We start from the raw sequence: 27,542 nt of genomic DNA on the forward strand, positions 1-27,542 counted from the left end.
CATATTTCATTTATCACATGAGGAGAACGAGAGGAGTCGAATTTACAGAAAGAGAATGGCGGACGATTTAGTGTCAAAACGCAATGCAAAAGCGCCTGTTTGGCAATATTGTGGGTTCAAAGTTTTTTTTTTTTTTTTTTGTTTTTTTTTGTAGTTTCGTTGTCGTCCATTCAAACAATTGACGCCGAATTGCCAATTCCCGCAAAACTGAAAGTGAAAGTATAATACGCACGCATGTATAAGCTATTTAAAAGCAAAAAAAAAAAAAAAAAAGAGGAAACCCCCACCCCCACCCCCACGGTGATACCGGTATTACCGGTGTTGTCACATGTCGATTAACCGGTGGGGAAATTTCCTCATCGTCACAACCCTAGTGTGTGTGTATATATAATATTTTGGTTTTGAGTGAGTGTTAATGTTTGCATGTGTCAGATCATTAGGGTTTGACATTGGGAGTCAGAGAAGCTTGACAGGTTTTTATAAGCCTGTACACACACACACACTAATGAGACCGTTACAGGGTAAAGGTCATTTCACTCCCCTTCACACACCCACAGATACACTCTGGCTTAAATGGTTCATGAAATATAATTTCAGTGAATAGAAGGCTTGAGTCCTTCTTTATGGTCATTAGTCAGGGTCAAAGCCATATTTAATTTGACACATACTCGCACACTTTGTACAGTTCATTCAAGTTGTAATGTTGTTTACCGTGTTTTGTCTTTCCAAAATACTCACAGTGCATCAAAAACTTCTGTAACCTAGGACCTTAAAGGTTAGTTCACCCAAAAATGAAATTCTGTCATTTACTCTTTCATGTTATTCCAAACCAGTTTTTTTTTCTTCTACGGGAACACAAAAGAAGATATTCTGAAGAATGCTGGACTGGTAACCAAACACTTTTGGTGACCGTTGACTTTCACTGTATAGAAAACATTTCACGAAAGCATTCCCATCAACACAAACCACTCTGATTTAATTACAAATATCTTCATCTGTGTTTCAAAGATGAACAAAAATCTTAAGGGTTTAGAACAACACGGGAGTGAGTAATTAATGACAGAATTTTTATTTTTGGGTGAACTCTCTCTTTAAGACTGTACAACCTGTTGAACGCACTGAACTTTTATCCTTCATAGCCTTGTTTTAATTCATGTCAGATGAAATATGTTGTTTACCCTGACCAAGGTCTGCTACTCTCTCTCTCTCTCTCTCTCTCTCTCTCTCTCTCTCTCTCTCTCTCTCTCTCTCTCTCTCTCTCTCTCTCTCTCTCTCTCTCTCTCTCTCTCTCTCTCTCTCTCTCTCTCTCTCTCTCTCTCTCTCTCTCTCTCTCTCTCTCTCTCTCTCTCTCTCTCTCTGTCATATGCTGTTTGTCTTTTTTTTAATAGCTTTGTCTTTTGTATTTTAATCAACTCGTATGATGTCTGTGAGAGGTCTGTGCACACAAAATAAAGCTTATTCAGCAGTAGGATCATAGCAATAACATATTTGTTTATGCAAACATTAAAAGCAGTCAGCATGCAAATGTATGTGATTGTGTTTAAAGACAGTTGTGTCTATATGTGTGTGAGTGTGTGTGTGTGTTTATATATCCCAGCACTGGGTGGAGTTTTTCAGAGAAGTTGTAAAGGAAATCTGTGCTCCCAGATTAATTTAATCATATGTAAACATTCCACAAGACCGCCTCTAAAGCTCAGCAGCCAAATGTTACTTCTTTGTCACCTCTAACACATACAGATAAGATTAGCTCTTAACTGATGTCCAAACACATCAGATTAAGTACCCTGATGTAGGTGTCGTTGAACATTTTTCCATCAATGGCCAGTGAAGAATTTTAGATAGAACAAAAAAGAAAAAAACATGCACATATAAATAGTTTTGTTTTATTTTCTTGAGCACAAAGATAAGAGTCAACACCATTTTTATGTCACCTGAAAGAGTTGGCTTTGACCGGTAATATGTAAAAGTATTTTACAGTATTTTAAATTTATGTAGGGTGAATCCAGGTAAAGTGGGATGTTTAAGCTTGATTGTATTGTGCTCAATAGGTTTACACTTTCAGAGAATAACGATTTTTAATGAAAGGGACACTGTCTCTAAATGAAAAAAAAAGTTTTGGCTGATGCAATATGACACTTGTGGGTGTGGCTTTTACTTATAACCTGTACATTTTTGGGGTTTGTTAAATATGTTTGTCTGATAATATGAATCATGTGTAATAAATCATTTTTAATTAAGATGCAGAATATTTTTTGATAAATAAGGGATGGCCCACTTTACCAGAGCAGCTGGCTCTCTTTACCGGAAAAGACATTTGTCTGGAGTACATGACCTCAAAATGTTTATTGGTATAGGCCTATATCTTGCTAATAACACGTTATATGAACTGTATTCAATTTGAAATATTATAGCTGGACCTTAAAGTTAACAAAAATAATTAAGAAAAAAAAAACATAAGTACCTAAATTTACCTAACTTTACCTGAATTCACTCTGTTATTTAAATATATTTTTAATCCAATTTTGAGACATTTTAAAATTAAAGATGATACAAAAATGTTATGGGTAAAATTGCTTCTTCTTTATTTGTTCTACCTAATAGGTTTTGTAAACTGCACATTTTGGGAAATACATTTAGACATCCATGCTTACCAAAAATGTACACTACATCTCAAAAGTTTGATATTAGTAAGACATAAGAAACATAATACATTATCATCAAATCATAATGAGATGCTGCTTAATATTTTTGTGGAAATTGATACGTTTATAAAATATTTTATAGAAATTATAAAGGTCTTTTTAAACGGTTTCACGTGTACTTGCTAAATAAAAGTATTTATTAAAAAAAAAAAAAAAAATCTTACTGAGCCCAAACTTTAGAATGGTAGTGTACTTAATAATATGCAATTCCAGTCATACGCAGATAGCTATTAGCTTTTGTGACTTGTGCATTAAACTCTAATGTCTCTCATTGTGGCTTTTGCGGTTTTGGTTTCAGTCATTACATTAATGTCTAAATCACAGTGTCCCTCAGGACCATCCACCCATTCCGGGCACTTCCTATTTATCTAACTTGCTTTCAAATCCTTATGCCTATGTTATGTCACTGCAATTCTTTATTATTATTATTATTATTATTATTATTATTATTATTATTATTATTAGCTGTATTTTTATTATTGATGTGTAGTATTGGCATAGCTGCCACTGTGATACCATAGTATGAGTTTGATTAGAATTAGCAACATTTATTTTTATGCAATAAATGTTCTAAACCAAGTCATTGTTTTTCAGTGATTAGTCTTTAATAGCATTCATGTCAGCTGCTAATGCTGTTCATATAATTAAGTAATCGACTTTCTGCTTCTCTCTGTATAGAAGTACTCATGTATGAAGTAAAACTGTATGAATGTTCTGAAATTTACCTAATTGCCTTTTTTTACCTGTGTGTTCAGGAGGCCAACAGCATACCCATCCTTGTCACCCTTAAAGTGGACCCAGATGGATTCTTCCTCTACTGGGTTGGAGGGACCAACATGGTCAGTTATTTTCTTTCTCTCTCTCTTTTTTGTTTGTACAAACCAATGCCAGTTCTACCATTTTAATAGAAAGTCCTTACTGTTAGAAAAGTCTGGAAGTACTGTGTACTTGATTTAATTTTTTTAACAGAATTTTACATGAATTATCCTAAAATATGGCAAATCACTTTTGTCAGCTTGCTTATAACTAATAGGGACACAAGGTACCCAGAGATGTAGTGATTAAAATGTTTTCCTTTTTTATGCCTAAATTTTAAAGTTTGTGGTGTTGATTATATTTCAGCCAAATTAACATAGTAAAAACACCTACATTTGCTTCAGGGTAAACTATTGTTATCTAAATTAAATAGGCTAGGTTTGTTCAAGTAGTCAGTTACCCACCCTTGTCGCTCCAAATTTGAATGAATTTCTGTCCAACTTTAAACATGAATAAATTTGTTTTATATATTCATTGTTGTCCATCCATTGAAAATCTATGGAGCCAAGCAACCTCAGACCTCATAGGCATAGTCATTTTCATACATATAGTAATAACGCACATCAAAATTTGTTTTATGAAGTTTTTGCCTACTGAAAGTCTTTTTAAGAAAGACTTTTTGTCAGGTGGACAATCCATACATTGTTGAACAACAGTACAATCTGTTGAACACACTGTACTTATGTTCCTCATAACCTCCTAAATTAAAAATGGCGCAAGACCTTGTGTCTGACTAAGACCTTTTGGTTCTTGTGCGTAAAGCAAGGACATTCAAGTTTCCTATTACCATATTTAATGTTTAATGTAAATAAAAGCCTCAATTCAGTCTATTCATCATATAAAACAATCATGTCTCTTCAGACAACTTCAGTTAAACCACTCGATTCATATGGATTGTTTTACATGTCTTTTGTGAATTTTAAGTGTCAATTTTTGGTTGCGTGGACTTTAAATGAAAGAACGGAAATGAAAGAACGCAAAAGTCCAATGGGTTTGGAATGATATGAGAGTGAGCAAATGATGACAGTATTATTTTATTTATTTATTTTGATATTTCTTTAATATTAGTTTATTTATGTACTGGTTCAGACCAACACGCTCTTACTACCAACTCGTCGATCAGGACCCCTTGGTGTCACTTTTTGACTCCGGGTACCCCTTCACTTTTGGATGTGCAGGGTCCTCCATTGCTTTTAGTTGTTTATGCGTCGCATTTAATGGTTTGCATACAATTTCAAAAATAGAAATCATTTTATATAAATTCATACTTTCATAGATATTTTGGAGCACCTAAACCTACCCACTTCTGAACAATATAAAACACGCAACAGGCAAATAAAAGTACAGTGACAGGTATTTATAGCAAAAACGGACAATAAAAAGCAGCATAAAAGTACTACAAACAAGTCACGTTGCATTCCAAGTCCTCCAATAACTTTACGCGAAGAATAGAGTAAATCAAAAGGTCTTAATCGCTGAAGATGATCACGTTCAAAAAGATACTCCCGAACCTGTTTAGCATGATGTAATCGGTCATGAGATGCACAAGAGCCAATGGCATTTCACAACCAAAGCTGACACAATGCTACTTCTGGCAGAATTTTTTCAATTTGTGTACAAACTGCACACAGGATGTGCTTTACTGCAGACAGAGACAGCGATCACATCTATTTCTTTCCCAAATCAATCGTTTTGCATCGGAAGACTTAATTGTGAATAAATTGTGACTGTAGTTGTATCTTCCTTTTACTTTTCCCGGTGTTTTATATAGACAAATCGTTAGGTTTAGGAGCAGGGGTTGCGTTACGTGCTCATAAATGTGTAAATAGTGCAATGTTTTGACTGTTCACATTGAAAAAACACACCTCAACATATATGCAATAATGGCAAAATTATTACCCAATATGTCATTTAATCATAACGATACAATTTCCAAAGCCTTTCACATCAGCATATTGATGGCAAAGGGTTCTTATTTAAATCAATGGAGGACCCTGCACATCAAAAAATGACACCAAAGGCGTACCCTGTGTGTCAAAAAGTGACGCCAAGGGGTCCTGACCAAGTGCCATTATGTGTTGGGAGTGAGAATGTGTTGTTCAGACGTAAGTGAGAGGTTGTTCACTTTATCGTAGTATGTACAATGTAGAAACATTAGAAACAGTTCTGTTCACTTACACTATTGTGAAAACTTTTATATAGCATAATGTCTTGAAAACCTCGGTTTGAAATGCTGTTTTAATTGAAGTTAAATTGTTTTGCGGTATTCAGATTAATTGTATGATTTGAAACTGCAACTTTTATGTAAACATGGCTTTGTCTCAATTCTGATTGCCATTATAGTTTTGTCACTTCATGGCATAATTAAAATAGTGGAGGATAAAATGCTTTTCAATGCCACAATTCATTCCAGCCCACAGAATAATATTTGTTGAGTTGCATACCACTTTCTTGGCATTAAACTTGAAATAAATCAAACTTGTGAATCTTACACTCTTAAAAATAAAGATGCTTTACGATGCCATAGAACAGGGGTCCCCAAACTTTTTTCTGAGAGGGCCACATAATTTTCTTTTATTTAATGGGGGGCCGGGTCGGTTTATAAAAGAAAATACCACGGGCCGGACTGACTACTATATTATTATTATTATTATTATTATTATTTTATTATGATTTTACCTGTATTTATCCTTTTAATGCTAGAATAGTTTATTGCACCACACAGACAAATAATCATTTCTTTTCAAAATATATACAGGTGCATCTCAATAAATTAGAACATGGAAAAGTTAATTTATTTCAGTAATTCAACTCAAATTGTGGAACTTGTGTATTAAATAAATTTAATGCACACAGACTGAAGTAGTTTAAGTTTTTGGTTCTTTTAATTGTGATGATTTGGCTCACATTTAACAAAAACCTACCAATTCACTCATCTCAACAAATTAAAATATATAATGACATGCCAATCAGCTAATCAACTCAAAACACCTCCAAAGGTTTCCTGAGCCTTCAAATGGTCTCTCAGTTTGGTTCACTAGGCTACACAATCATGAGATGAAGAAGACTACTGATCTGACAGTTGTCCAGAAGACAATCATTGACACCCTTCACAAGGAGGGTAAGCCACAAACATCCATTGCCAAAGAAGCTGGCTGTTTCACAAAGTGCTGTATCCAAGCATGTTAACAGAAAGTTGAGTGGAAGGAAAAACTGTAGAAGAAAAAGATGCACAACCAACCGAGAGAACCGCAGCCTTGAGAGGCTTGTCAAGCAAAATCGATTCAAGAATCCACTGTGTTTTTAGATTCGCATGCCAAACTTTGCCTTCATCATTTTCAGCGCTTCCACAGACTTTTCAACTGGGAATAGGGCCACTGGTTTCTCAGCTGAAAAACTTTGGGTAACTGTGAGATGAGTGAAGTCTTGCTTTTGCACCTGTCCCACAAGCAGTGCTAGTTTCACCTCAAATGCTATTGAGTCGTTTTGTCATCGCTCTGAATTTTCTAGCTGGCTCGCGCATCACCTGTTCGATTGCGCTGACACATTATGTTGAATGTACCATTCTGTTGGTGAATTTAACAAATAATTAGGCTATGTTAATAACTAAGGGAAATTTTAGTTTGAAAGCCAACCTTTATCAAATACCGATATGATATAAGTAAAACATATATTTTAAATTTTTCATTTTCATTTTTTATTTTCAAAATATGTCTCTGGCATTGTTCAGAGGGCCGGTCCAAATGTGGGGGCGGGCCGCATTCGGCCTGCGGGCCTTAGTTTGGGGACCCCTGCCATAGAAGAACCTTTTTTTGTTTAAATGGTTCCATAAAGAACCTTTAACATCTGGAGAACTTCTCTCTTTCAAGAAAGAAGGTTCTTCAGATTATAAAAAGGTAAGAAAGAGATGGTTCTTTAAAGAACCTTTAACTGAATGGTTCATTGTGGAACCAAAAATGGTTCTTCTATGGCATCACTTTGAAGAACCTTTTAAAGCACCTTTATTTTTGTGTAGCATCGGTATACAAGGAGGTGGAATTCAGTACTCAAATACGATGGAATGACCACTGATGCTTTTAGTAAAGACTCATGTCTTTCAATCACATCTTTTAAGAAACATGGCTGATTTGGTTTATGACTACACACTTTTTTTTACCCCTCCGTCTTTAATGGTAACTTAATTTACCTGTCCTACCAATTCTGCCCTATCTATTATCAGTCCTGCCTGCGTCATCTCTTTGTTTCTGTATGTCTCCCCCTTCTCTCTCCTCCTGCCATGCGGGCTACTGGCTTATCATGTGAGTGCTCATGAATCAAATTAAATTTTAGCCAGTGAAATTCAATCAAGGCATCCTCCCATCCTCACTCTCTCTAGTTATTAGATATGTTGTTTTCCTTCTTTTCTCTTGTTCTTGTACTGATCAGTGTGGCATGTGTGGTATGGGGATGCAGCTCAAGCTGGTTCCAGTAAATTTAGAGAAGGGACTTTCTGCTGTCTGAGGAGACACAGCACAGTGTGTGTGTGAAACTCGCGTAAACTCAGCAGCAAATTCATGTCAGTTGCCAAAACGAATTGTTTATTTTGCTAGCCGAGTATTTTATTTGGAGATTCCTTCATGTGTCGAGGGTGCTAATGTGTTTACTTCCTAAACATCGAAGCAAGAAGCCAAGAGTAATTTTTTTTTTTCTGCTGCGTATTTGAATTGATGTGGATGTTGCATTGGTGTTGCGCTGACTGTGTTGCGATATGGTATTAGGACACTAGGCCAATCTTTGCCGGAGGAAAGGCAGTAACCTTGTTTGGCGTAGGGAATATTGGCTCTGGGGAGCCTGTCCTCTCCAGTTAATAGTAAAGAGGCCACCTCATCTCGTCTCTTCAGTAACTTACTTGCACATTCAGGCACATTTATATTTAATGTCGCTATTATTATATTTAATGATGCCATTATCAAACACACTCCATTTCTTTTCCTTCTAAGTACTGAAAGGTTGTTAAAAGTCAGCCTCACTTCCATGAATCCAGTTTATGTCATTCTCAGTTCCATTTTTCTTTTTTTTTTGTGCCAAGTTAGATGAGTTGTAGTGCACACGTGCGTTCCCACAGGCTCACCAGCACATGCGCAGTCAAGCTTGATTAGCGTTTCATAAGGAACAAAAAAGAAATGAAACTTTTTGCAGAGGCGTATTCGCACAACATTGTGGTAGAACAGGTTTTGTGAGCAGGAAAACACACCCATGCACTGTGTCTCTGATGTTTTTGTTGTTGTTGTGTTGTTTGTGTGTGGCTCTGAATTGACAAGGAAGGTTTGTATGCGTGTCTGTCACAGTGCTGTTATTTTGTGTACCACGCATGTGTGGCCTATTTTCAAGGCAAATCTATTACCTGGTTCGTGGTTACTGGATTCCACATATAGCTTTTAGCTCTACAGGTAGTGACATGAATAGCAGGATTCAGTTTTCTTATAGGACTTTCCACCATTGTCCATTGGCACATGTCCAGGCTCATCATATTAAGTCACACAGGTAAGAATACGGCAGAATACGGAAGTCACTTTACCTTTGCTCACAAGGTCATGTCACAGGAAGGCGAAAGAGGAAAGAAAACTCTGCCTGTGTGTGTGTGTGTGTGTGTGTGTGTGTGTGTGTGTGTGTGTGTGTGTGTTTAAAAGTGCACTACTGTAACAAAGAACAAAGAAAATATGTTGCATAATCTATGCTAACCTGCACGAATCGATGCATGACTAAATTCCTGTTAGGCAGGCAGTTTTGGAATAAATATTTGCATTTACATTTACATTCATTTACCAGACAGACTTAGAAATGAGAAGCCGCAATATTTATCTAATAATATATCATTATCTATATTAAATATTATATACAACGTAATATATTACATGTACATCATATTGAATTGCTATAATTTGTAAAATATATTAAATGTAATATATTTAATAAATATGACTAAATAACAATCCATATTCATATATGTAAATATACAGAATAAATTACCACTGTGGTAGCCAGAAATTCTCAGAAAAAATAGTGACAATGTTTCAGGTATTACAAGATGGCATATTTGTGCTTGTATAATTTACAGCGTCTAACTGTATTTCATCAAGTAATATAATGTAACAAGCTACTTGAATTATAAATATTGACATTGTGTATATGAAAAATCAAATGTTGAAATGCGAGATTTATCTCTCATTTGAAAATGTATTAATTAGTTGATGTACACTAGAATATAAAATGGGCTTAATTGGTTCATTGGCACCATTTAAGCCTGTATCTCCATATAATGGACTTCTATGGTGCCCCCGAGTTTGAACTTCCAAAATGCAGTTTAAATGCAGCTTCAAAGGGCTCTAAATGATCCCAGCCGAGGAAGAAGGGTCTTATAGTGAAACGATCGGTTATTTTTCAAAAACATTTACGATTTATGTACTTTTTAATCTCTACACAGAGTACACACGGAGCTAGACAAGATGCGCATTTCAGGTCAAAAAGTATATAAATTGTAATATTTTTTTTTTTTTTTATATATAAAAAAATAACTGATCATTTTGCTAGATAAGACCTTTCTTTCCTCGACTGTGATCGTTTAGAGACATCTGAAGCTACATTTTGGAAGTTCAAACTCGGGGCACCATAGAAGTCCATTATATGGAGAGAAATCCGGAAATATTTTCCTCAAAAAAACATAATTTCCTTACAACTGAAGAAAGAAAGACATAAACATCTTGAACGACAAGGGGATGAGTACATTATCTGTAAATTTTTGGTTCTGAAAGTGAACTACTCCTTTAATATAATGACTAGCATCAAATGTGATTTGACCTTTTTTAAGTGGAAACTGAGCTTAATGGGTACACTTACCCTACCAAAATCTGCTTCCTTCCTTAAAATGTCATTAAAACCATCTTGAAAATATAGGTAGCACAATACAAATAGATACAACATTTGTATAATATATTAAATATAATATGTAATGTCATGCATGGACATTTTAAATTGTTACTGTTTATCGCCATAAAGTATACAATTCATTTAGTTTTGGAGATTTCAGTATTTCCCAATTCTGGTAGATGCTTTTGCTTTTGAACTTGCTTTTGAGTGAACAGATCTTTCTTGAATAGGACTTTGGTCATGTGTAATCTGACACTTTAATGATTCGTTAATGACGTGAACTTTCAGCCTACCAACATAATACTGACTAGTTCTCTGGTGCTTTAGATCAGACAGGTGATTACAAGTTAATTTGAAGGGCAGGCCTCTCAGTGAACTGATTTGTGTGCAAACAAAAGCTGCAAATTGCACATATTTATAACTTTATAAATATGATACATTTATAGTATATAATTATATATAATATGGTTTACATTAATATATTATTCATATAATTTACATATATTAACCATATAAATTACTTAGGGTTAAGTAAATTTAGTAATTTGTCATTGTCATCTTCATGTCTAAACACAAATAAAGATATTTTTAATGCAACCTGAGAGATTTTTGTCCCTCCGTTATACCAAAACATTTGTTTGTTTCAAAAATTTCAGAGAGATTTATACAATGAACCACTTAAACAAAGCTGGACTCTTGAAGTGCTCTTTAGGTTGCTCAGTACCAATGTCCTGTATTTGTATTATTGTCATTACATTCATTCATTATTGATATAGTCTGGAGTAGATTGAAAGTCTTTTATGTTAAGAATTGCTTTGTCAATAAGTGTTTGCGTGCACTTTAAAAGTTCGATTTCAGGCAGACTAAAGCAATAATAATAGTCTTTTCAAATTGTCAGACTAACAGACCTGGATAATGAGAAGTAGCTTGTCTTTGTCAGCGTGTCAGTCAGACTACAGTTGGCCTTGATGTTGTGAACCTGCTCCAAAACACAGGTGACCAGCGATATTTAATCCTTCAAATATTCAGCATTTTGTCTTTTATACTACTTGGATAGACATATGCAAACTGTACACTCTTAAAAATAAATTTGCTTCACGATGCCATAGAAGAACCCTTTTTTTGGTCTGAATGGTTCCATAAAGAACCTTAAACATCTGAAGAGCCTTTCTGTTTCACAAAAGGTTCTTTGTGCGAAATCTTCAGGTTATAAAAAGGTAAGAAAGAGATGGTTCTTTAAATAACCTTTGACTGAATGGTTCTTTGTGGAACCAAAAATGGTTCTTCTATGGCATCCCTTGAAGACCCCTTTAAAGCACCTTTATTTTTAAGAGTGTAGCTCAACTACGCAAAAACATGCTGCACCTCAATTATAACTGCACGTATAAACAAAATGAGTGTCAGTTTAAGTAACCTGGCAGTAAGACAACAGAGATCGGTCTGTGCTTCTATCCAGTGTAGCTATTTAAAAAATCAATAATGAATTGACAAAGTGTCTTGTATAGTTTTTATTGGGTGCTTAAAGAAATCGTTTTTGACTGTCTGACTGGCTGAAGTTTAAACATTAATTTTATGGTTTTAAAAGCACAACATTACAAAACAAACTGAATTAGAGACAAAGTGAGGTGATTGTATCATATAAACATGGTTTGCTTTCACTAACCAATGACATGTTGAACTAATGGCTTTTTCCAATAGAAGGAAGCTTTACATAACGTGTAAACCACTGCCATTATGAAGAATCAATAATAGATTAGCATTAGCATCGGAAAGCTCCATCAGACATGCATCTGGTCAGATTTGAGTAAATTTGTGGTTCTCTAAAGGATGTGGGATTGTGTACATTGGTATTGCTGTCCTTAATGGCAGATTGTGATTGTAGGGTACAGCACTCTTGCTTTCGCTATTCTTCAATTAGCAGAATTTGTTTGTGATAAAGCAGGATGAGGAGCCCATCTGTGCTGAAGCAAATGGCTAATGATGGGATTGAGGCTGCATTAGCCTTTCTTCTCTGGTTCGCTTTAACCCACAGATTCATTCTGACTGGTCTTGCTCTCCCCATGTGTCTGTTTCCACTCCTCATACATCATTCTTTTCTCCCTTTGCTCTCTGCGTTTAATTTTTTTGTTTTTTCAGCGCTGTCATTCTCTGTCAGGGACAGCTGGTTGTCATCAGTGAGGAACAGAAAGGCGTCAGTGCATCCGTTAATTGTAAACGGAGACATGACACTTCCTCTCTCCTCTCTATATCACTCTCTGTAGTATCTCCCTTCCTCTCGTTCTTTTCACTTCTCTTGGTTTCTTTCTCTCCCCCTCTCACTTTCTGGAAGCGTGGGAAAGCATACAGGAAATCGTTCAGACTGTTAGGGTAGTTTTGGAGCATAACTTGCCCTGTGCCCTTCACCAATAGCATGCCCTCCAAAAAGAAGAAATCTCTCACTCACTTTCTCTTACCCTCTCTTACTCATTCACGCTCTCTTCCTCTTTCTTGCTCTCTCGCTTTCGCCTTGAGTGGTGAACAAATGGCCTAGGGTGATGATAGATTTATGTACTGAGGGGACCCAGAGTCCACATTAAAAATGTGGGATTCAAAATCTGGAAATCAGTAAAAAGAAAGAAATTAAATGAAAAATCAAGAAATTAATATTAAAAAATGAAATAAAAAATAACAAAAGTCAAACAAGAAATTTGTGACACAAATTATTATGTGAAAACTGTTTTCCATTCATCTTAAAATGTACTAGGCCTAATTTTTATTAGTATAGCTTGCAATGGAAAATATAAAAAAAGATGGTCAGTGCTTTTTTTTTCTTCTTTTTATTAAAGAAGGATGTATTAAGAGTAACAGTGAAGACATTTTAATGTTACCAAAGATTTCTACTTCAAATAAATGTTCTTTTGGACTTTTTATTCAAGAGTTAGTTTACACAAAAATGAAAATTCTGTCAATAATTAATCACCCTCATGTTGTTCCAAACCCGTAAGACTTTGGAACACAAATTAAGATATTTCTGATGAAATTCTAGAGCTCTCAGACCCTCTATAGACGGCAAGGGTCCTTCCACGGTTAAGGCCAAGAAAGGTACCAAGAACATCAACAAAATTGTTTATGTGACATCAATGGTTCAATCATAATTTTATGGAGCTACGAGAATAATTTTTGTGTTCTTGATACCTTTCTGGACCTTGAACGTGGAAGGAATCTTGCTGTCTATGGAGGGTCAGAGAGCTCTTGGATTTGTGTTCCGAAGATTAAAGAACGTCTTACGGGTTTGGAACAACTTGAGGGTTCGTCATTAATTATAGAATTTTCTTTTTTTTTTTTTTTGTCCAGAAACATATCTATCACCAATTAAACAAACATATTAAGCTGCTCTGTTTTCCACATTGATGGTAATAATAAATGTTTCTTGAGCAACAAATTTTTTTTAATTATGAGATTTTTGAAGAATCATGTGAGACTGAAGACTGATGAAAAGGCTGCTTAAAATTTAGCTTTTCCATTACAGGGATAAAAAACACGTTAAAATATAGTAAAATGGAAAACCTTTATTTTAAATTGTAATATTGCAATGTGAGAAACTTCCCAATAGAAACATTTTTACCCCACTGTAAACTTTTCTTCTCACACTTGTGCAAACCCTTTCTAAACCCAGAAAAACAGAGCAGTCTAACCAGTTTGTCCAGACTGGAAGACCAGTAAACCACCTTACAGTTTTTTTCCTTACTTTCTTTCTTTTTTCGTTTCATGGGTTGGAACAATGAAATCAAATAGTCTGACAGAAAGAAATTGCCATCCTTTAAAAAAGTTGTGGTTTCAAACTGCCTCGAGACACAACATTAAAACATACCCTGTAGACTGAGTAAAGATAAGAGCACATTTTCAAAATACCTCCGGAAAAACAAAGCCCATTAATGAAACCAAACCACAGAACCACACAGAAAAAGAGTGCATAGGAGAGATAATGGAGGAGAGATATAAGTCAGAGTGAGCTCCTCAGAGCTGTCTGGCCATGTCAGGCCTGATCTAACTCTAATCTTTGTGTTCCGTTATGTATTAATCTTAAATCCAGTGGCTCCCAGTTCTGTTCAGTGATGTTCTGTTCATAGTTCATTCATAAGGAAGAGTGACATATTGGTCACTGCTGCTGGTTATTATAATTTTGAATGGTTAATACTGCCTAAAGAGATTATCTAAAAGAACATTCATATAACTCTATGTAATATACAGGTGTCCAAAAGCTACTTGGACACTTTTCGGACATTAACAGAAATGAGAATAAGAGCAGATATTTTAAAATAAAATGCAATGGAAGTCAATGCAGTGGTCATCAAAATTGTTTGGTTACTAACAGTCTTACTACAATCTGTCTACAGAAATAAGAAAGTCATAAAGGCTGGAACAGCATAAGATTAAGAAAATTATGAATGTCCATTTTTGGGTTAAACTGTCCATTTGAACCATACTTAAAAATGACGGATGATTATCATTGTCAAGATGACACAATATGCCTTTTGGTATTGGCAAACAAATGTTGAATGTGTTTTTTGTGTGAAATTATGGACCTTAGTCTGGATAAATATTTAATTATAAATGTAGGTTTTGTTGTTGTTTTGTGTTTTGGAAAGACAGTTTCAAGATATTCTGAAATATCCGGAAAAAGAGTTGCAAAGTCACATGTAATATGATGTTTTCCCTGACTAAAGGTGCAGTCAAACTAGATGCTATGCTATATTCACTGCCGGACACACGTGAACATGGGAGTGTCAAAATGCAAGCAGTCCTTAGAAGTTTTGTCTTTCATTTAGCCAAAGTTCAAGTTTATTGAACTCTGTCCTATCAGTTTGTATACCGAAAAGGTGTTTGACGAACAGAAGGTCTAAATATCACAGATCGACTTATATACAAAGAATAAAAACTTCAAAGCTACAGGTTTGCAGTTTTCGCAGCGATGATGGTATATTTTAACATTTAGACTTGAATAGAAGCCTTTGGAGTGACACATCATATTGTGTTGCCAACATTTGTTATAATCCCTTTAATGCTGTCTCCCCTCTGTGTCCAAGCTATGTCTCGCATCCATGCAACTAAAGAAGCTGTCCTGCCCCAATAAGAGAGAATAGAGAATCGACTGCAAAGAAATTTGGATGAATGTACCTATGTGCCTGTTTACCAAGAGGATAGGTCAGGCTACAGCAAGCAGGTTACATCTCAAAACTCACTCCTGAACAGGTGTACCATTCTGGACAGAAATAGTACATTCTACATTATCTAGTGCAGCATAATGGAAAGAACAGGGGAAAGAACTTTTAGTTTTAGTTAACTTTTTTTTACTGTTCATTTGCTTTCAAGTCCATCACTCAGTCCATTTCTTCTGACAGTTCTTCTGCATATCCGAGAACATTCCACAGCCAAGAAAGATACATTTGTGGGATGTTCCATCAGGTCAAGTCAAACCGCTACTGAGATTTATTTGGAAAGATCTTCAGAGAAACAAGGCTCTAGATTTGAATGAATGACAAGTACTTCCCTTCGGAATGACGTGTGGTCCTTCCTGTGCAATATTTCTGCTCTATCCACCGTATTCCTAAGCCCCATGACGCTTTGCACGAATTATGAGTGTAACAATCATTGAAAGGTTTGCTCTATGAATGCAATAATATGTTTTTGTTTTTTTTAACTGGGCACAATGAGATGACATTATTCAACTCACCCTTCAACCATCGAACATTAAAATGACATTTAAAAGCAGTGTCATTTCTGTCATTTTGACCTGTGAAAACAAACCTAGAAAGAGAATTTGAGGAGAAAAACGAGAGATTCTTTGTGCATTTCAGTGAATTGTTAATGGGATATATGGTAAATTTAAATTGGGAGAACAGACCACAATGTGCAGTATATGTTGTCCTTATTCATAATATTACATTGGAATGCGAAGGAAAAAGAACATAATCATAGGGAAAAGAATGCAACGACTGTAAAGAGCTCTTGCCATAGGTATGCTTGTTATAATGTATGCTACGTTAAAATACTAAGGCCCGGTTTCACAGACAGGGCTTAGACTAAGCCAGGATTAGGCCATAAGTCAATTAGGACATTTAAGTAATTTTTATAAACATGCTTAGAAAAAAAACATTGCTGGTGTGCATCTTGAGACAAAACAAAGGCACTGATATATTTTAAGATCAATCAGTGCAATTGTGTTTTAGTTGAAACAGCTCAGACTTACATTTTAGTCTAGGACTAGGCTTAAAGGAGAAGTCCGGTGTGATATTGACCTAAAGTGTGTTGAATCATGATACCGAGTGTGAACTTACCCTTCATAGCTCATCTCGGCTTGTCCACTGCAGTCCGAAATCTGGCGTTAGTTAGCCGATGCTAACAACAGGTTGTCAATGAGGGTGAATAGGGCATCGGACTAGCCATGTAAATAAATCACTGTTTTACACCATTTACGAGGCACAAAGACTTCCAAGGGCCTTGACATTTAAAACGAGACATTGAGAACTTTGAAAAAGCACTGGTAGTTTATTTACAAGAAGATTTATACAGACATTCCCCTTAGTAAAATTACCGGTCGCCGCCATCTTGAATTTAGTCACGATAAGTCGAGTGACGAACAGGAAGGAAACTACAACCTGATAAGTTGATAACCTGATAAGTTCCTTCCTGCTCGTCACTCGACTTATCGTGACTAAATTCAAGATGGCGGCGACCGGTAATTTTATTAATAAGCTAAGAAGGGTAAGTTCACACTCGGTGTCATGATTCAACACACTTTAGATCAATATCACACCGGACTTCTCCTTTAAGCCTTGTCTGTGAAACCGGGGGTAAGTGTTACGTTCTCATGATGTCTGATAATAAAACATGGAGGAAAATTGACAGCTCATTCAGTCAAACAGATAGGTAAGCTTTATTTGTTATTATTTGAAATAATTCGCTGGAAGCCCCAAACCAGATGTGCCACCCATCATTCAAAACACAGTAGGCTCATCAGGAATAAGGTGGATAGAAGCAAGTTCTGGATAACAGTGAGGTTTGAAGACACACTGTTCTCAGTAAAGAATAATTTCTATATTGACAACTGGCTTCAGACCTTTGCCTTAAGCGAGAATGCAAAAGATCTCATTGACAGACTCTGCAGCCTCTTAAATTCAGGAGGCTTAGAACTAAGACAGTGGGCAAGCAATGATTAGTCAGTCATCAGCCACCTGCCAGTTGATGCCTGATCTCAGAGCAGAATTCAGTGGCTCAGTGAAGGTCATCAAAATGCACAGTAATCAACTCCTGGGCTACATTGACATTGCTCATCAGACACATCCTGTAAGCAGTGTTGGATAAATCACCTGCTACCAACTTTTGTAGTGTTTGTAGGCACCAGAGTGGCAACAATCCAGGAGCTGACAGAGTCTGATATCTGGAGGTATGTGCAGTCAAAGGATAGCCCTGCAGATGACATCACAAAGGGAAAATCTTTCTGTGACATAGGCTGTGACAAAGTGTCAAAAATGGCATGGGCAACCACATCCCTCAGAATATTACACTGTCCACCAGGAAGATTGAGAATCCATCTTCTACTCGACAGGGGTAGATTGCTTTAGACATTACATTATAAAGGTGAGACGCATTAATTAAAAAAGATGGGAAATCATCTTCAAATGCATGACTACACATGCAGTCCAAATTGACTTGCTCACTAATATGGACACATTCTTGATGGCTTTATGGTGATTCATTTTAAGACGTTGGAAACTCCTGGCATACCAGGGTACCAGTTTCAAGGGAGGAGAAAGGAAACTGAAAGAGTCATTCAACAGCCTTCATCCTGAACTCCAAGCCCAATGCACCAGCCAACATATAAGATTCCTCTTCAATCCACCTAGTGAAGAGAGAAATACGCTCTTTGAAAGCCGCACTCCACGTCACTATCAGGGTCCATACTATTACAGAGGAAGTGCTGTGTGTCTTCAGTTCTTCTGTTTTCTGTCTTTTATTGAAATCTACAGATAACGCTAATATAAAAAGTCATGTGATTATTTGATTTAGATTTTTACTTTGTTGTACTTTGAATTTCTTTGTATCAAGGCTAAATGCAAATTAAAGTTGAACGATAATGTATTTGTACCATTTTACTTCACCATTTCTAATCATAACAAACTATATATTGTTGGAAAGGTCTAAGGCTCCTAAATAGATATTTACATTTTTTTTGTTACAAATTATGTAGGAAAAGTAATAGATTAATTTATGAAAAAATCTACTTCATAACAGGAGTTCTGAACTTTGTCACAGACTTCCTCATTGCCTTTTTTCTTATCACACTTTAGAAATCAAGAAATTGTATATCAGTTGAAAACTTAAAATCTCAAAATTCATCCTTTGAAAACCATTTTAAAATCAGACATTGCATTAACATGAAAAATGTACATCAAAAATCATATTACAAAATGTTTTCATTCATGAATTATAGAAATTTAAGTTTGAATGATGCATTTTCACGTCTGTGTTCAAAAATGGGAATGACAGTTAAGAGGTTAGCTGTTCTAATTGAACTATGACCTAATCCTGGCCTAGGCTAAGCCCTGTCTATGAAACCGGGCCATTGTGATATAAATTTTGGCCATATCGTCCAGCCCTAAACGAAGGCCAGCAATTGAGATTTGTGCAGGTAAACCCCTGATCTTAAGAGATGCGCTGACGACTGCTAGAGAATGTTGTGTTTAGCGGCATTGTTATTACATTCGCCTTGCATACTGACGAATGACGATCAGGATTCAAGACTGACTCAGAGCAGGGCGGTTAGGATTGTAGGGTGTTTTGGAGACATAGCAATGAAAAAAGGGTGTGTTTGTTTGGGTTGATTCAAATATCAGCAATGTCCAGCAGCATTTTTGAAAAATTGCTTATTGCACCTTTAACAATTTGAGAACAAAGTACAACAATAATAGTTTTCACGGTTTGCCGTGATCTAAGCTTACTTTGCGATTGACAGATTTAATCACCATTGGTAGAATGATTTGTTGTAAAAAAATAAAATAAAATAAGTTTGTCAGAACAAAACTAGCAGACAATGTACTTGCTTGTTCAGATTACATTTTTCAGTGAAACTTCTTATTTTGGACATTATTCCCAAGATGTAGCATCTATAATTCCGAAGTGTAATGAATACCCGCGCTAAGGAGCCGTGCCGACGCGCAACCCACATACGGAAGATAATTCCACAAATAACTGCAATTGCAGGTTTCAAACAGAGATGGCAACAAAGAGGCAAAACTTAAGGACTGCTGCTTTAATTTAGCGATGCTATCCGTGATTGGTCAAATTCACACTGTAAATATGGGGGTCGGCTGTAGAAAGAGTCACCCTTTAATACATGGACTCTTCCAGTCACCCCTGTTGTTCAGTGCAAAATGGACTACACCAGACATTCCACTGGAGTTTGCAAAGTGACGGAGAAGAAAGCAGGAGGATGATAACGGGAAAGTGAGTTAGGCTGCATGCAGGAAATAGTTTATTGATAAAGAACATTATATTAATAGTGTGTGCATCATACTGCCCACACGTATTTATGTACATTCAGTAAGGATTTTGATTATGGATTTTGGATTATAACCAGAGTGAGACATCCTTTTTTCTGAACTGAACAAACCGTAGCCTTCAGCCAATCTGAAACGGCAAAAGAGTCACAAGATTTTACATGCTGAAGTAATTTCACATGCTCAAAAGCCTTGTTTTGAGTAACTCACTAACACTAATAAAGTCAGTGCAAAGTCATTCATGTAAAGACATTCATGTAAAGTATAAATGTCCGAATACTATTTGCCAAAACATTCAACTGTATATCCATTATTTAATTTATCCATTTATGCATCTAAGTGTAGATTAAGTTTTCTCATGAGATTGCGTGCAGGGCATTTAGGCATTCAAATATTTTATTTGGTGGCAATTTTGTGTGAATTTATACAATGATTCATAAGGATACAATTTTTATACAAATCCCCCAAAACGGAAATTGGTTAAAATGAAAGTGTGTTGCAAATACAGTTTGAAGCTACTGTAAAAATGAAACTAATCCATCTGAAGTTGACACACATTTACACAGAGACAGGAAATGTGTTTTCAGAGTTGATTATATAATAGTTTCCTTTTCATCCATATCCTTATCCTTCTTTCTTCCTCCACAAGTGGGCTTTTATTCGTGACATCTAATTTTCCTGTTATAGATGGCTCTTGACTCATGCCTAAAATGCAAGCCTGTACAAGTCAAGCCATCATTAATACTCAGTGGTCAGGTGTTTCTATTATTGTTCTCATTGAGTTTAGATATATAAAACACTTACTGTACTGCTGAGCTAAAAGGGGATTTTCATCCTTATGTGGCAAAGGAATGACAGGAATCACAAACTCTTGACCCAGACCAATTTCATTATCTGCACAGAAGGAAAAAAATAAGGAAAGAAACAGAAAGGCGAGAGAACGTGAGAGGGGGTGAAGGGGTAGAGCTAGAGCAACAGACAAGGTTAATTTCTTTCTAATTAACAGGCATTTTAAATGTAAAATTACTTGGCATTTGTTAACAAGCTATTTAACTGACGTCTTTCTGCAAACACTGATTGAGCCATTACATTGGACATGATATGATTACAGTATTGCAGAGCTGGGTAGTAACTGATTACATGTAATCTGGATTACGTAATAAGATTCTAATAATTGAGTACTTGTAATTAGAGTAAATTACATTTTAAAATACTTGAAATCAGACTACAGTTACTTTTTTATTGATTACATATTATTCACACAATAGCAGTTATTCGTCATTTATGGATTCTCTCTTAATTCTTCCTTTTTATCATTTATATTTTACTTTCTAAAAGTCTACCACTTATATACACTCAGAAAGTCCAGTTTTGTGGACATTCACACATAGACTAGTCATTAGTCAGGTGGCGACAGCATTTGACCGATGGATTTACAAAAATCTAATGGAAAGGCCTTTGTCTTTCAAACTCATTAAAATGCACAATTTCTCGTTATTTCTTATTTGCTGAAAATTTCTAACTTTTTGTCATCTAAACCTCTTTCATCTTAAATATTTACTTTTTAGGGGTGGTCAATCAACAATTTTGTAAGACAATATCTGCCTTTGCATTGAACTTTGAGCATCGTAACTGTGCAGATGTCGTTTATGCACACTAACTAAAGTAAAAAAAGTACCCCTGAAATTTTAAAATAAATATTTTAATAATTAGGTATCACATTTGCATGTTCACAATTCTCTGACATTGGTTAATGGTCATATGGCATGCAGGTGAACATAAAATATTTTTAATTTTTTAGTAAGCAAATTATTTTTGTTATTTTGTTTAATTTTACATTTTTATAATTGAATTCTTTGTTAGCCTTTCATTAAAATCACAAACCCCCTGCAGTTTCTTTATGAACCCCAGTTTGAGAAACCTTGAGGTAATATAATGTTTAATGCACTTCATGTTGTTAATTTAAATTGAATATATTTTTTCACTCTGTATTTTTACATCAGAATTGTATAAGAATATCTTGTTTAAATCAATGTGATAAATTAGTTAGATCAAAGGAAATCTAAAAGTAGTCCAAAAGTAATCTGTCACGTAATTTGGAATCAGTAACGGATTACAATTTGTAAATACTCTACCCAGCTCTAAATTGTACATTTTCTTTGAACATAGCTTCTGATTCATGTTTATTTTATGCTCTAAAGAGGAAGGGATAAACGGTGAACTGAACTGAAGTGACTACAGCAATCAGTTAACATATTAAAGAGCACTAAAACAACATTTATTGTTCAAATTTTGTGATTAAATTGACAGAATTTGAAGTTGAGACTTAATAGCCAGAGTAGCTAAGCTTATTGTGATTTTAGATGGGAGGCATGCTACATCATTAGCTAAAAATCGTTTTTTGTTTTGTTTTGTTTTTATGTGGCTGCTTCTGCTTAATATTTTCTGTTGCTGAATTTTCATTGCATTACACCACCATATAGTATATTAATTTTTAGTTTACTTTCTGACTAACTGTGCCAAATCCGGTGATTAGTTCTTCCTCAGAAGTGCTTGTTTTATCATCCTGGCCATTTTATCATGCTTCATTTCCAGGTGGACTGATGACTCCCAGAAGTTGCGTAAATCAGCCACTCAGATTGAAATTGCCTCTTTTAGCCTATTTTTTTGGTCCTCTGTGAAAACCACTAACATAGATTCATATCGACCCTGTGAAAAAGTAAATGCCTAATATCTGGTTTGACAGCACTCAGCAGCGATCACTGTAACTAAACACCACATGTAATTTAATAGGAGTCTTGCAAATCTCTGTTGAGGAATTTTGGCTTGTTCTTCCTCACAGAGAAAACTTTGACAGTTTGGTAAGTCTTGAACCGGTCCTGCCACATCACCTCTGTACGATTCAGGTCAGGACTTGAACTAGGCCACTGTAGAACCTTAATTTAGTTTCTTGTCAGCCATTCGATTTTGGAATTGCTTCTGTATTTTGAATCATTGTCTTGCTACATCATTCAGTTACAGTGAAGCTTCAGATGATACAGATAATCTATCATTCTCCTAAAAAAAGTGTTTGGCTTGTGTATATATATTTTCACAAACATGGATATTTCATCTTAAAAATATTTAGTTAGAAACAGTAAAAAGAGAAAGGACAATGAGGACAATACATTAGACATTGCTTGAGAGTCCTACACTAGAGGTCGACCGATCTATCGGTTTTGCCGATTAATCGGCACCGATAGTTGATTGGCCGAGCTATCGGTTATCGGCAAAAACCCTTGCCGATAGTTTTTCCGAGTTGCGTTCTTTGCTGAAGCGCTCATGCTCCGCTGTCTTACAGTAGAGGTTAAGCCACAGACCAATGTTTAATGTCAGGATTGTTACCATATATTTGTATTGATTTATAGTCATATTTTTAGCCAGCAAAGTTGTAGATTTAAAGACGTGACATGAGAAAGCAAACTGTGTTCATTCAGCCGACAGAATCCTGCCGAGTCACAGCGCGCCATAGTTTTACATTACATCATATCTGTCCAAAATCATTGTTAATGTTCATAAAGACTTGACCCTGGGCTGGAAGATTGAGTATTGTGCATTTCAGCAAAATATTTGTATTTCTGTAGCGCTAATGTCTGTATGCTTCATATAGAACTATAATTTATGTTTTAGCCTTTTCTTCAGGCCTTAAAGCATAGGCTTGCATCTTGTTACGCACTTTATTTCACAATGCCATTTTCCTGTTCTTATTTGATTTTAATAACTGATTAACAAAAATGTATTTTAAAAATTAAGATAAAAATTATACAAAACGAAATTCGTTTAAGGAGGAATTTTCCACAAATAATAACGTACGAAGTGGTCAAAAATTGTGTCTGACCCTCTCCAATTCTCCCGGCGTATTTTCGTCCAATTCATACCACGTCCGACATTTACAAATAACACAAACTTCTTTCGTATTTAATATATTAAACTGAAACAAAATACAAACAAATAATATTTAAACATAAATGTAAAACAGAAAATAAATTGTTTCTGAAATGGCTGCAATTAACGATATAGATCGCACTTTCTCTTTCCGTTTAATCTGTCTAGACTATCCTTTGCTGGGTTTTTTTAATCTTTCTGGAGGTAAACATTTGCCCATTTGGTGATTAAATAAACTGTTTTAGATTTCTGCTTGAACTACATGCGACGCGTCTTGTGTGTGTGTGTGTGTGTGTGAGAGAGATACCTGCGAGTTGTCCGCGCAACGCAGCGCTGCACTTTTGTCCGGTTGAGCTTGTGTTTATCCCGCACATGGTGTGCGCGCCAGAAACGCGGCAGGCTTCTTTGCACAGAATTTGCACTGTGAGCTACGTGTGCATTGTTTGACAGTGTGAGCTTTCAATCGCAGTGTTTTACTTTAGATATGCCTTCATTTCTGCTGTTTGTAATGCAGTACTATAAGATGCACTAAACTCGCGCACTGACGGACTTTCACTTTCTCTTTGTGTCTGTTCGTCTTAAAAAGCTTGTTTGCAGATGAGGTTAAATGCACATGGATTTTCGAATACTTTCGATGTACACACAGTCAGTTATGTTTTTAGAGCAGGACAAAACATCTGATACATCGAAATAAATCTGTGCATTCGTTTGAATGCAGCCGGTTAAAGCAGCAACTGTCGGTGATCTCATCAGTAATAATCAAACGAAAAAGACAAAAACAATAACTATTTTCTGTAAACTTGCCGACACTTAAAGAACGCTTATTTTAAATAAGTAAATGTTTAAAAAAAGTAGCCTGCTTATATAATTAAAAAAAAATAAAGTAAATTTTGCTCAAAATAAATTTTATATAAAATGTATATGAAAATGGTGCCAGGTGCATTGAAAACTGAGAATGTGAGGCATGGTTATATTTAGTTAATATTGAAAATCGTAATTAAATTGAATCGTAATTTTAAGATGGCAAATATAAACAAAAAGCATAGAACCTGCAATTTGACCTATTGTTAAAATGTAAAGATGACAATGAGTCCATTTGTAACATCAACTAAGATTAATGAAAGCTGTAGAATAGAAGTGTTGTTCCTTGTTAGAGTGTGTTAATTTCCACATTTACTAATATTTTGTTAACATTAATGAACTATGAAATAACTTTAATTATCAATATATAATAAATAATATTTTTATTCATTTACAAAGTATGGTTTAGTATTAAAAAAAATAGTAGATCACTATTTTTAATGCTGTTCAGTATCCATTTTCAAAAACTATCGGTTAATTAATCGGTATCGGCCAGTGTGGTCCAACCTAGCTATCGGTATCGGTAAAAACCAATATCGGTCGACCTCTATCCTACACCATGCGTGTCTTTATTTGGATATGGTTTGGGTGTGTTTTTTGCAGATGACTAGCTTTGGGTATGCGGTCACTTATTTAGAATGCACAAAAACATTAGACCGAACAAATTCATGTGCGTATGTGTTGTGAATTAGCAAAGATTCTTCGTGGGAATTTCTTCTGTGCAGACAAGTATGAAGTAATCCACGCAATTACTAATGATTGAGACCCATTGTTTTTTTTTAATTCTCAAGTCATCTGGGATCACTCCAAATATCAGTAACCTTGAGTGAAACAAACAGAGGAGAAGAGGGAGAGGGCAGAAATAAAAGTGAGACTGTATAGTAAGGTGTGTCGTTCTCATGGGTGTTAAATTTCAACAATGCTACTCAATGCCATGGGATTTTACCATCATTACAGTTGACACACGCACACTCGCTTTCTCTCAACACCCGCATAGCCGCCCCAGTGCCAGACACGACAGGAAGTGACTGTTGCCAGGGCTGCACAAGGAAGTTACAGCAAGATATGTTCACAGTAACACACGGTACATGGTAGTTTCCCTTTAACCTGAATTGTCTGTGCATGTCCTCTCTTGTGCTCATGAGTTTGTTCATTTATCAGCAGGGGAAGCTCTATTTCATGTTGAGGACTTGAAATTTGAAGACTAATTGTTTCCGTAATTAAGGTCTGACCCCACAAGCGGCAACAAGAAGGCCAGTCACTCAAGGGGTGCAGGGCAGGGAGCAGCCCCTGGGGCTTTGTGGCAGATATGGTGAGAGAGGCAGTAGAGGGGACGTCACATCAGTCATGCATATGACCTCTGCACTCCCGCCCTATATAGATCACCTTTTAACATGAAAAAACACTCTTTATCTCACAGGCACAGCGGCAAGCAAAGACAGTAAATTGGGGTCAGGGTGTGGTGGCTCACTATTGTGTTGTACAATTTTGCATTGTAATAGGATGAATGACTGTACCCTGGAGATTTCCACTTACTCTTTCTTTTTCTCTCGTTCTCGTTCTCTTTCTCTCTCCAAGCTTATTTTATGCCTACTTTAGTGAAAGTTTAGTTTGTGTAATTGCACCACTTTCTGTAAAAGGATCACTTTTATATGGATATCACATCTTTTACACCTGGGATGTTCATCTCCAATTATTAAATATTTAATTCCGTTTCAAAGTGCTTTATTAGCCCAGTTGTTCTAAAGACAAGGTCAAAGCATCAATACAATATATATCTTATAAAAATGTTATAATTTTATTTAATTTATAAGAACCGCTTGTGTCTATTTAGTGTATTTATTGTGTTTCTCTTTCTGGACTTTATAAATGACATAATAACACTGCAGTGACATTGTGGGCTAAATATTAAACTTTAGGTCAACAGTCTTTGCTCGCCAGGAATGAGGGGATTGTATGTATGCTAGAAACAGCCGCACACTTGCATACACCCTTCTGCAGTAAGTCTTGCTTCATTTTCAGGAAAATATTTCACAAGTCTGAGCCTGTAGCGGTTAGTCAAATGCAACCTGTTGATATCATCATTACTTTGCAGTTGTACTGTGGTAAATATAGCTTTGTGCATCTCTGGATCAGTTTTATTCATTGTTTATATTATAGTGTTTGATGAATGTGAACTTTTTAGATTTTTGTTTTGGTATGCCTAGCACTGAGGTAGAAATCTTAGATTACTTGTGTTTATAATTATATATATATGTGTGTGTGTTTTGTTTTGTTTTAAACATATTTTATTTATAAATTCTTAATGAATACTAACAACACTCTATTGTACATGTATAGACAGACATCACTAGTTTTTGTTTTGTACTAAATAAATAATTTAAGAACATTCTGTTGCTGCTGGGTTTAAAACAACCCAACTTGGGTTATTTGGCAACCCAGCGCCTGGCCAATATTGGACAAAACACATGCTGGGTTATTTTGACCAAGCAGGTTGGGCTAAATGTTTTTACCCAACATGCTGGGTTGTTTTATTTAAGTCAACTATCGTTTTAAAATTATTATATTGCTGGCTTAAAATAGGCTGGAAATAAAAGATCACACACTGAATTATAGAGGCAACAGCAATACTCAAAAGATGAACATTTATTATTAAGCAAGAACACCCATGGACCAAAATATAAAACAGATTAAATGTATTCACAATATTACGTACATTTTAAACTCATTTAACAAGCATTTTTGAAATAAAAAAATGTAACATTTAAAAGTAGCATTTTAATTTAATTCTAAT

The 27,542-nt window shown here is 35.5% G+C and overlaps 1 protein-coding gene across 2 annotated transcripts in view; it reads left to right on the forward strand.

Moving 5' to 3' along the window:
• plcb3 (phospholipase C, beta 3 (phosphatidylinositol-specific)) overlaps positions 1 to 27,542 on the forward strand; it is a 68,533-nt gene that overhangs the window by 12,268 nt on the left and 28,723 nt on the right. For both annotated transcript variants that reach the window (XM_073835802.1, XM_073835801.1), the window contains exon 2: positions 3,458 to 3,541. In XM_073835802.1, coding sequence (XP_073691903.1) covers positions 3,458 to 3,541 — 84 coding nt within the window. The remainder of the gene's footprint in view (positions 1 to 3,457; positions 3,542 to 27,542) is intronic.

This window comes from Garra rufa, chromosome 3 (assembly GCF_049309525.1).
Source record: "Garra rufa chromosome 3, GarRuf1.0, whole genome shotgun sequence".
NCBI lineage: Eukaryota > Metazoa > Chordata > Actinopteri > Cypriniformes > Cyprinidae > Garra > Garra rufa.